The 12,304-nt window shown below is 36.8% G+C and overlaps 1 protein-coding gene across 1 annotated transcript; it reads left to right on the forward strand.

Moving 5' to 3' along the window:
- The first annotated feature begins 6,654 nt into the window (after positions 1-6,654).
- On the forward strand, positions 6,655-8,599 carry LOC147369205 (olfactory receptor 2T8-like). The gene has a single exon (XM_086413493.1). It carries the CDS (start codon positions 6,694-6,696, stop codon positions 7,624-7,626), a length of 933 nt encoding a protein of 310 aa, XP_086269619.1. The 5' UTR covers positions 6,655-6,693; the 3' UTR covers positions 7,627-8,599.
- The last annotated feature ends 3,705 nt before the right edge of the window (positions 8,600-12,304 follow it).

Raw genomic sequence — 12,304 nt, forward strand, 5'->3', positions numbered from 1 at the left:
AGTCATCTTTTTTCAATAACTATTCCATTAGAATGATATAGATAGATAAATAGATAAATGTTGTTCAGTGGCTCAGTCATGCCTGACTCTTTGCAACCTGATGGACTGCAGTGCACCAGGTTCCCCTGTCCTTCATCATCTCCCAGAGTTTGCTCAAACTCATGTCCATCGAGTTGGTGATGCCATCCAACCATCTCATCCTCTGTTGTCCCTTTCTCCTCCTACCTTTAATCTTTCCGAGCATCAGGGTCTTTTCTTTTTTTTAATTTATTTATTTTAATTGCAGGTTAATTACTTTACAATATTGTATTGGTTTTGCCATACATCAACATGGATCCACCACAGGTATACACGTGTTCCCCATCCCAAACCCCTCTCCCTCCTCCCTCCCCGTACCATCCCTCTGGGTCGACCCAGTGCACCAGCCCCAAGCATCCTGTATCCTGCATCGAACCTGGACTGGCGATTCATTTCATATATGATATTACACATGTTTCAATGCCATTCTCCCAAATCATCCCACCCTCTCCTTCTCCCACAGAGTATGCAAGACGGCAAAAGAGCCACAGATGTATAGAACAGGGTCTTTTCTAATGTGCCAATTCTTCACATAAGGTGGCCAAAGTATTTAAGCTTCAGCTTCAGGATTAATCCTTTCAATGAATATTCAGGATTGATTTCCTTTAGGATTGACAGGTTTGATTTCTTTGCAGTCCAAGGGACTCTCAAGAGTCTTCTCCAAAGAACAGTTCAAAAGCATCAATTTTTCAACACTCAGCCTTCTTTATGGTCCAGTTCTCACATCCATACATTACTACTGGAAAAACATAGCTTTGGCTATATGGACTTTTTTGGCAAACTGATGTCTCTGTTTTTTTAATGCAGTCTAAGTTTGTCATAGCATTTCTTCCAAGGAACAAACACTTTTTAATTTTATTTTTATGACTGTAGTCATATATATATATATGCATACATATCTTACAATTGTGGAAGGTAATACTTATATTCGGAGAAGGCAATGGCACCCCACTCCAGTACTCTTGCCTCGAAAATCCCATGGACGGAGGAGCCTGGTGGGCTGCAGTCCATGGGGTCACTAAGAGTCAGACGTGACTGAGAGACTTCACTTTCACTTTTCACTTTCATGCATTGGAGGAGGGAATGGCAACCCACTCCAGGGTTCTTGCCTGGAGAATCCCAAGGATGGTGGAGCCTGGTGGGCTGCCATCTGTGGGGTCGCACAGTCAGACACGACTGAAGCGATGTAGTAGTAGTAGTAGTAGTACTTATATTTACTCTTAGACAGAATCACTGAGGTGGTAAAAGTGCAGTGAAAAAACATGCTTTTCCTTGACTCTTGAAATGTGAAGTAAAACAATATTAAAATTGCAAAATTTATTCCAGATAGAATCAAATTGCAAAGCTTTTTGCAGAAAATATATATATATGCTATAATGCCCTTATTATGATAATAACACAAACATATAAATATAAAATTATATACAATTATATTACATAGACACAAACTAAATAGAATTTATAATACATAGTGATTCTACCAAATATTAGGAAATTCAGAAAAGAAAAAAAAAAAAGCTGAATTCTACCATAGACTTTATCAATGTAACTACTGAATTTGACCAAAATCTGTCTTTCAATAACACACTCTTTAACCTTTCTCCCTTACTAAAGTTTAAACAGGTAATACTAGGATCAGATCAATCCACTCCTTAAAGTATTTTTAAATAGAAATCTCTTTCCAGGCTTATTTACATTTTACATTTTTCTTGTAATGAATTATGTATTATTTTGAAAACATAGGGATGTATATTGATCTCTAAAATCCTTGAAAAGTAAACAGCTCTGAGGATCTCTAAAATCCTTGAAAAGTAAACAGCTTCAGCATCCAAAGAGTCATACTTATGCAGCTCTGACATATTAATGGGATAGTAAATTTAGAAAAATGGCAATATGCCAGAACCCTTAATAGGTCACTGCAGATGAGTATTATTGAGTAAGTTTGGTGCTGCAAGACTAGAAAAGCCTTCCTCCACTCAGAGAGGAACATTAGGAGGATGCCACTCAGATAGGATGCAGATCCAGACTATTGGAGTTCATACTTTATATCTTATATGAGTAAGTGATATTAATCTCTAAATATTTATCAGCTATGCTTATGAAATTTGAATTCTTGAAAGTCCATAGTCATATTATTTTCTCTATACTTCTACAAACAAAATCCAATTAATTATCTATTCTACAATCTGAAGAACTAAAACATGTTACTTGACACAGTCATAAGGTTAAAACACTTGTAATAACCTGCCAATTCCACATTTGATTTGGCTGTTGCTATTTTATTTTTTACAGACTAAATTAATAAATCCTCTCAAAATTCTGGAGGGAAAATTTACAGTTTTAATGTTATGGAAACAAGGATTAGAAAAATATAGAAAAAATCATAGGCAATTTAAAATATTCTGAGATTATACTATGAGAAAATAAAAGAGGTTATACCCATGCCTTCTGGTACTATAGTAAAAGAGATGTGTTTGAGATTTAAAGTAAAAATATCACAATTTTAGCTCTATTCTAAATGAAGGACTATAAAGACAGAAGAAATGACAGAAAATTTCTAGCATCCTGAAACCATATGACAAAAGAAGAAAGCATTTAGAGTATAAGTATTTCTATTCCTACACTAGGTAGAAATAAGCTTTTATACTTGTACTTAATACCATTGTAAATACTTTATTTGCAAGATGAGTTAAGTCTTCACTTAAAATTTCACCACATTGTGATTCCATAGTCAATTTTGTTAAAAATTGTCCTTCAGAATGCCGCTTGCATAGGGGCAAGAGACAAGAGACGAGGGTTTTAATCCTTGGGTCAGGAAAGTCCCCTGGAGTAGGAAATGACAACCCACTCCAGTATTCTTGCCTGAAAAATCCCAAGGACAGAGGAGCCTGATGAACTACAGTTCATGGGGTCTCAGAGTCAGATAAAACAGAATGCACACTCCACGCATGCCATAAGTGTTCTAAATAGTGGCAAATAATTTCATTTAGTAATTTTAATTAAATAAATAACAAAATACTATCACATCTTAGGAAATAAAATAATTTGCTACTCATTTTATTTAATTGACACAGTTAGCTGACCTTTACCTTCCAACAAAATCATCTGAACACTATTATCATGCTGACTGATCATTTATATTCACAATGATTGCTTATGTTTATACTTATTAAACCTAAAAATAAAATATATAGCTATATCACTTATGTCCATTGAAAATTAGGAGTTAATGATCTCATATTTGATAATGTATTTCCATACAAGTGGCATCATTATAAGAAAATGTACTTTGTAAAATGAAAATTCATGTAAACTATACTTATTATCTAAAAACATAAAAACCTTTCTTGAATGATATAAGCAAAAATCAAGCACAAAGTTTAAAATATTTATAGTACATATATTTATCTTTACAAAATTAAAAATAATTACCATGTGTGAGGGCTTCACTGTTGGCTTAGCTGGTAAAGAACCTTCCTGTCAAAGCAGGAGATGCAAGAGACCTGGATTAGATCCTTGGGATGAGAAGATCCCCTGGAGATAAAAATGGCAATCCGCTCCAGTACTCTTGACTGGAAAATTTCACGGACAGAGGATCCTGGTGGACTACAGTTCATGGGGGCACAAAGAATCGAATACAAATGAGCATGCACAGACATACACATGTGTTAACAAAAAAAATCCCATTAAATTAATTGATACCTATATATAAAAATGGAGGGGAAGCAACACAAATGTCCATAAATCAAATGAATTTATAAATAAAATGTAGTACAGGCTTACAAAGGAACATTGCTCATTCTTAAAATGGAATGAAATTCTGAAACGTGTTCAGTTCAGTTCATTCCAGTAGCTCAGTCATGTCTGACTCTATGCAACCCCATAGACCACAGCATGCCTATCCATCACCAACACCTGGAGTTTACCCAAACTCATGTCCATTGAGTCGGTGATGCCATCCAACCATCTCATCCTCTGTTGTCCCCTTCACCTCCTGCCTTCTATCTTTCCCAGCATGAGGGTCTTTTCAAATGAGTCAGCTTTTTGTATCAGGTGGCCAAAGTATTGGAGTTTCAGCTTCAGCATCACTTTTCCAATGAATATTCGGAACTGATTTCATTTAGGATGGACTGGTTGGATCTCCTTGCAGTCCAAGGGACTTTCAAGAGTCTTCTCCAGCACCACAGTTCAAAAGCATCAATTCTTCAGCACTCAGCTTTCTTTATAGTCCAACTCTCACATACATAAATGACTACTGGAAAAACCATAGCCTTGACAAGATGGCCCTTTGTAGATAGAGTAATGTCTGCTTGTTTTTTTTTAATTTTATTTTATTTTTAAACTTTACAATATTGTATTGGTTTTGCCAAACATCAAAATGAATCAGCCACAGGTATACATGTGTTCCCCATCCTGAACCCTCCTCCCTCCTCCCTCCCCATAGCATCCCTCTGGGTCGTCCCAGTGCACCAGCCCCAAGCATCCAGTATCATGCATCGAACATGGACTGGCGATATGCTGTCTAGGTTGGTTATAACTTTCCTTCCAAGGAGTAAGCATCTTTTTAATTTCATGGCTGCAATCACCATCTGCAGTGATTTTGGAGCCCCTCAAAAATAAAGTCAGCCACTGTTTCCACTGTTTTCCCATCTATTTGCCATGAAGTGATGGGACCAGATGCCATGATCCTAGTTTTCTGAATGTTGAGCTTTAAGCCAACTTTTTAACTCCTCTTTCACTTTCAACAAGAGGCTCTTTAATTCTTCTTCACTTTCTGTCATAAAGGTGGTGTCATTTGCTTATCTGAAGTTATTGATATTTCTCCTGGCAATCTTGATTCCAGCTTGTGCTTCATGCAGCCCAGCCTTTTTCATGATGTACTCCACATATAAGTTAAATAAGTAGGGTGACAATATATAGCCTTAACATACTCCTTTCCCTATTTGGAACCAGTCTGTTGTTCCATGTTCTAACTGTGGCTTCCTGACCTGCATACAGATTTCTCAAGAAGCAGGTGAGGTGGTCTGCTCTTCCCATCTCTTGAAGAATTGTCCGCAGTTTATTGTGATCCACACAGTCATGTTACAGCATGGACAGACTGTGAGGGTATTATGATAAGGGAAAGAAGATAATCAAAAAGAAAATAAAAATGTGATTGATCTATTATTCCTAGAATAGTCAAATTTATAGAGATAGAAAGTAGACCAGTGATTTCCAGGAACTGATTAGAAGGGGCAATGGATAATTATTGTTATTGTTTAATTGTTAATAGTTTCAGTTGGAAATGATGTAGAGTCTGGGGATTAATATTGGTGATGGATTCACAACAATATGGGAGTACTTAATTCCACTGTATTGATAGTATACTTAAGTTAATTTTAGAAACTTGCCAAACCCCTGCAGTCACTGAATTACTCATTAAATTGTAAACAATTTTAAAGTTCTATCAACCTTGAACAATAAAAGTAATGAAAACAATGAAAAATAAGACTGCAACTTAAAAATATAAGTTATGATATTTTGAGGTCTTTCAGAAGAATGATACTGAGGGCTATAATTAGGATTGCATATAGTTATTAGTGGTTCAGACTGATTATTAGAGATATGACTGTATGTAGATCACTAAGCTTTGGAAAATGAAATATGTTTGACAAATAGAAATTGTATTTTCATGATATTTAACTTTAAAACAACTAGCTAAAACCCTTCAGTGTAATGCTGCCAGTACAATTATGATGTTCAAGCGACAGAATAAAGGATTGAATGAACCTTTTGCAATAACTTTCTCCTTCTTAATTGCAGTCTAGTATGGGATGGATGTAAAAAGTGGGGGTAAAAGGAGTACCCGTGGAAGAAGTGGACTCCTTCTGCCATATAACTTCATCGAATCACAGCTTATCTTTGAAGCTGAATTAGCATCCTTAGTCCTGCAGTTATTATTGCATTTATTCAACTAGCTACTAATAGAACAGTTTTGGTTCCAGGATTTCAGAGATAGAAATCCTTTTAAGAACTTAGATCCTCCTGAAACTTAAGGAGAAATTAATTTAGCTCTGTGTTAAAACGTGAAACATAAAAACATGAGTTTGAGCAAGCTCTGGGAGTTGGTGATTGACAGAGAAGCCTGGTGTGCTGCAGTCCATTGGGTTGCAAAGAGTCAGACACGACTGAGTGACTGAACTTACGTAAAGAAATAAGAAGCTTTATTTATTTACTTTTCTTTATGCAGTAAAGTTTGCATTTCTGAGACTTTGCAGGTAAAACTTCTCCCTACGCAAAATGCCCTTTCAGTTATGAAAGTTTGCATTTAGTATTATAGGGTTACTTTGGGAAGAAATATTGTAAGCAGATCATTATTGATTTCAATGTATAGCTTGGCAAATTTGAAGTAAATGCACTAACAATTGCAAATTATGTTTCCATTTGCAGACTCAGTTCTTCCATGGCCTAGGCATAAAAATATAAGTCCTCTTATTTTGAAAGTAAAAATGCCTTTAAAGTTTAATCAGTATCAAAAATTATTGGATTTTAGTGTGTTTCAATAGATTTTAGTATGTTTTTTATATGTAATTATCATCTATTTCTCCATTTGCAGTATCACTTTTGTTTGAAATCATGGAAAACTGGAATATCACGGCAGATTTCATTCTCCTAGGTCTCTTTAACCACACAGGAGCCCACCAATTTCTCTTTGTGTTGGTTCTTATAATTGCCTTCACCTCCCTAGTTAGCAATGCCCTCATGCTTCTCCTGATTCTCCTGGACCCCCGACTCCACAGGCCCATGTACTTCCTCCTGAGCCAACTCTCCCTCATGGACCTGATGCTGATTTCCGCCATAGTGCCCAAAATGGCCATTGACTATTTGACTGGCAGGAAGTTCATCTCCCCTGCTGGCTGTGGGTTCCAGATCTTCTTCTTCCTCACTTTAGGAGGGGGTGAGTGCTTCCTCTTAGCAGCCATGTCCTATGACCGCTATGTTGCTATTTGCCATCCACTGAGATACCCAGTCCTCATGAGTTGGAAAGTATGTCTCAGTATGATTTTGGGGTCTTGGTTCCTTGGTGCAGTTGATGGACTCATGCAGGCTGCTGCTACCCTGAACTTCTCATTTTGCAGCACACATGAGATTGATCACTTCTTTTGTGAGGCGCCCACTCTTGTGCGTTTGGCTTGTGCTGACACTTCTGTCTTTGAGTATGTCATGTACATCTGCTGTGTGTTAATGCTCCTGATCCCCATTTCCCTCATCTTGATTTCCTATAGTCTCATCCTTGCTGCTGTTCTCCACATGCATTCTAATGAAGCCCGCAAGAAGGCATTTGCCACCTGCTCCTCCCACCTGTCTGTGGTGGGACTCTTTTTTGGAGCTGGCATTTTTACCTACATGAGACCTAAATCCTATAAGTCAGCTAACTACAATAAGGTTGTGTCAGTGTACTATACTATTTTCACCCCTGTGCTGAACCCCCTCATCTATAGTCTGAGGAACAGTGAGGTCAAGGGAGCTCTGCAAAAGTGTATGAATAGATGTGCTGCCTATGAATAAGATTACGTTGACTTGCCCTAGAGTTCAAGGCTGTGCAAAGTGATTATACAAGATTTCCTTGAGAAAAGTTACATACACATTATATCTGTAACTGTTATTTCTGTTGTACTTTGAAATGGAGATAGACGTCTAGCTTTGGATACTTTACTAAACTGTCCTCAACAAATTAGATTACTGGTTATTAAAATCTGTTGATCACAAATCTTTATTCAAATGTTCCTACATCCCCCTTCACAATAAATACTTGTTGAAAGAATGAGTAGTCAAGCAATATTGAAGTTTTTTTTTTTTAATTGAGGTATAACTTATGAACCCTAGAAAACTCACATGTTTAGGCTAACTTTCAACTCGTTTCAATAGTACCTGCACTTATAGCTTACACCCAGTACCAAGAGACAAAACTTTCATGAAACTAGAAATGTCCCACATTTCCTTTTCTAGTGAAGTCACTCAACCCAGAAACAAATACTGGTCTGATTCACATCTCTAACAATTATTTTAATCTATACTAGAATTTAATATCAATGAAACTGTGCAGTAGGTATTTTTCTTGTATCTTAAGCCTTTCTTTTAATTGCTATATTTTAAAATATTCTTATACAACTTTACACTATCAGCATTTTAGTTTTTTCTTTGCTAAGTAGTACTTTCTTATTGGTATGTATCAATATTTACTTATGTACTATTTTGTTGATAGACAACTGGGTTATATTTTCAGTGTGGGATTCTTATGACTAAAATTGCTATTATCCCTTTCTGTCTATGACCATATGTGTTTACTTTTTGTAGCTGCATGAATACCTTTTTAGTAACTTGTTTTTGATGTGGATATTTGATTTTAAACTCTTGCCAGCAGAGCACATGAGCAGCAGTTGCTCCAAACTGGCCACAGTTGGGTATTATTAATGCTAACATTTTTGTCTGTCTTATTTAATGTAACTCATTTTGTTTTAATTTGTATTTCCCTAATGTGTAATGATGCTGCAGACTTTTGCATTAGCTTATTGCCTATTTATATGTCTTCCTTTGTTAATGGTTCATTCAATCTTTGAAAAAAAAAAAAAGAAAATAACATTTTGAAATTTCTAAAGTTACATAATTTTATTGTTTACTGATAGATGACATATGATGTTCGTAAGAATATTTGAAATTTTTAAATAAAATCATATCACATTTTGGTAGATGGTTAAATGCTATTTGCAATGGATAGATATTTTAGATAATGGTTTTAGTTCTTTTCTATGTATAGGAAGAGGCAAAAATTCAATTCATAAAATTTTTTCCTGAAACAAATCTGAGGGCAGTTCTAACAGTTTTCTACAAGCTCAAGATTCCACATCCTGATCTTCACCCTGAATTCCTTTCAGGGTGTATTTAGGTCAGCAACTGCAGTGGTTAATAACTTGTACAATAGGATGGTGAGAAAATGTCTTTATTTTATAATCTCCTCCCTTTTGGTTTTACTTTGACCAAATTTTGGAAGGCATTTTTGGACCAGTTTTTCTCACAGTGGTAGGACTGCTTATGCCCAGATCAGCTAAGGATTTTGTTGATAGATCACTCAATGAGCTATTATTGGATTAGGCTCTTTTAACAGTGTAGCCAAATGCTTCTGGACTTCTTATCTTCCTCTTATGGTCCAGGAAATGGTTCTCTTTGTTGCTTCTTCCTATATTTAGAGTTACAATATTACAATCATTGATCATATACAACCACTACTACTAAGTCATTTCAGTTGTGTCCGACTCTGTGCGACCCCATAGACAGCAGCCCACTAGGCTCCCCCTGTCCCTGGGATTCTCCAGGCAAGAACACTGGAGTGGGTTGCCATTTCCTTCTCCAGTGCATGAAAGTGAAGTCACTCAGTCATGTCTGACTCTTTGTGACCCCATGGACTGCAGCCTACCAGGCTCCTCCGTCCATGGGATTTCCCAGGCAAGAGTACTGGAGTGGGGTGCCATTACCTTCTCCAATATACAACCAAATATTTGATCAATTGTATCAAGCCACTAATTATCATTATTTTTATCAAAGACTCAGCCACACATTTGGTAATGCAAACAATTTTAATAAAGTAGAATACAACCAATAGAGCTAGTAAAATTAATAGGGTCATAAGAAAGTACTTAAGCTAAGAACTTCTATTAGATATGGCCCAGTATCTCTCAGCCATATATTCCACTCTTTTTTGCACCAATCACTATCTTTAAGGGAAACAATATTTTGGTATTGTACACAACCCCTTCATGAATCACAGCCTTGTTATGGTGGAAGGGCTTGTGTAATTCAATAAAGCTAAGAGTCATGTTATGCAGGACCACCCAAGATGAACAGGTCATAGTGAAGGGTTCTGACAAAATGTGATCATTTTGGAAGAGGAAATGGCAGATGACACCAGTATTCTTGCCTGGAGAACCTCATGAACAGTATGAAAAGGCAAAAGAGATATGACATTGGATGATAAGCCTCCCAGGTTGGAGGGTGTATGATAGGCTACTGAGAAAGAGCAGACACAATTAATAACTATTGATAGCTCCAGAAAGAATGAGGTGGCTGGGTCAAAGTGGAAATAGCCCTCATTGTGGAGATGTCTGGTAGTAAAAAGTAAAGCCCAATGCTGTAAAGAATAATATTGCATAGTAATCTTTAATGTTAGGTCCATGAATCAAGGTAAATTTGATGTGTTCAAGAAGGAGATGGCAAGACTGAACATTGACGTATTAGGAATCAGTGAACTAAAATGGATGGGAATACCAAATTTAATTCAGATGGCCATTATATCTAATACTATGGCAAGAATCTGTTAGAAGAAATGGAGTAGCCCTCACAGTCAAAAAAGATTCCAAAATGCAGTGACTAAGACACCATGCTCCCAATACAGAAGACCTGGTTTTGATTCCTGGTCAGAGAACTAGATCCCACATGCTGCAACCAAAATGCACTACTTGGGCACAATCTCAAAAAACAAACAAACAAACAAACAAAAAAAACTTGGTTCATTTCCAAGGCAAACCATTCAGTATCTCAGTAATCAAATAGCCACACTAAAATCAAGTTACTAAAATCTATTCATGCAGCTACCAAAAATCTTCAGCCAACAATGCTGAAGAAGCTAGAGTTGACCATTTCCTTGAAGACCTACAAGACCTTCTAAAACTAACAGAATAAAAGATGTCCTTTTCATCATAGTGAATTGGAATGCAAAACTAGGAAGTCAAGAGACACCCAGAATAACAGGAAAAGTTGGCATTGGAGTATAAAATGAAGCAAGGCAAAGGCTAACAGAGTTTTGTCAAAAGAACACATTGGTCATAGTCACTGGTCATTGGACGTGAATAAATATCAACATCTTAGGAATCAGTGAACCAAAAAGCATCTACTTCTTTTTCACACTAAAGCCTTTGTGTGTATCATAACAAACTGTGGAAAACTCTTCAAGAGATGGGAATACCAGACCATCTTACTTGTCTCCTGAGAAAACCGTATGCATGTCAAGAAGCAAGTTAGAACCTTAGGTGGAAAAACTGGTTCAAAATTTTGAAAGGAGTATGACAAGGTTGTATATGGTCAACCTGTTTATTTAACTTAAATGTAGAACGCATTATGTGAAATACTGGACTGGATGAGTTACAAGCTAGAATCAAGATTGCCAAGAGAAATAGTAACAACCTCGGATGTGCAGAAGATATTACTCTAATGGCAAAAAGCAAAGAGGAACTAAAGAGCCTCTTGATGAGTGTGAAAGAGTAGGTGAAAAAGTCAGCTTAAAGCTGAATATTAAAAAAAAAAAAGAAAAAAAACCTGGCATATGACCCAATCACTTCATGCAAATAGAAGGGATAAAGGTGGAAGCAATGACAGATTTCCTCTTCTTGGATTCTAAAGTCACTGTGGATGGTGACTGCAGCCATGAAATTAGAAGATGACTGTTTTTTGGAAGGAAAGCTATAACAAACATAGACAGTGTATTAAAAAGCAAAGACATCACTTTGTTGGAAAAGGTCCATATAATCAAGGCTATGATCTTTCCAGTAGTCATGTACAAATCTGAGAGTTGGATCATAAAAAATGCAGAGCGCTGAAGAATGTGCTTTTGAACTGTGGTGCTGGAGAAGATTCCTGAGAGTCCTTTGGACAGCAAAGAGATCAAAATAGTCAATTTTAAAGGAAATCAACCCTGAATATTCATTGGAAGGACTGATGCTGAAGCTCCAATATTTTGGTCCCCTGATCCAAAGAGACAATTCATTTGAAAAGACTCTGATGCTGGGAAAGATTGAAGGCAGAAGGAGAAGACAATAACAGAGGATGAGATGGTTGGATGGCATCACTGATTCAATGGTCATGAACTTGAGTAAACTGTAAGAGATGGAGAGGGACAGGAAAGCCTGGCATGCTGCAGTCAATGGAGTCATAAAGAGTCGGACATGACTGATGACGGAACAACAACAACATGCATACAAATTGTTGCTGTTGAGTTGTTAATCATGTCTGACTCTTGTGATTTCAAGGACTGTAGCCTGCCAAGCTCCTCTGTCCGTGGGATTTCCCAGGCAGAAATACTAAAGAGTAGGTTGCCATTTCCTTCTCCAGGGGATCTTTCCCACCCAAGGATGGAAACAATGTCTCTTAAACTGGCAGGTGGATTCTTTACCACTGAGCCATCAGGAAAGCCCAT

Source organism: Bos grunniens, chromosome 7, assembly GCF_055505025.1.
Source record: "Bos grunniens cultivar Pamir isolate PY7600 chromosome 7, Bosgru_T2T1.0, whole genome shotgun sequence".
NCBI classification, from domain to species: Eukaryota; Metazoa; Chordata; class Mammalia; order Artiodactyla; family Bovidae; genus Bos; species Bos grunniens.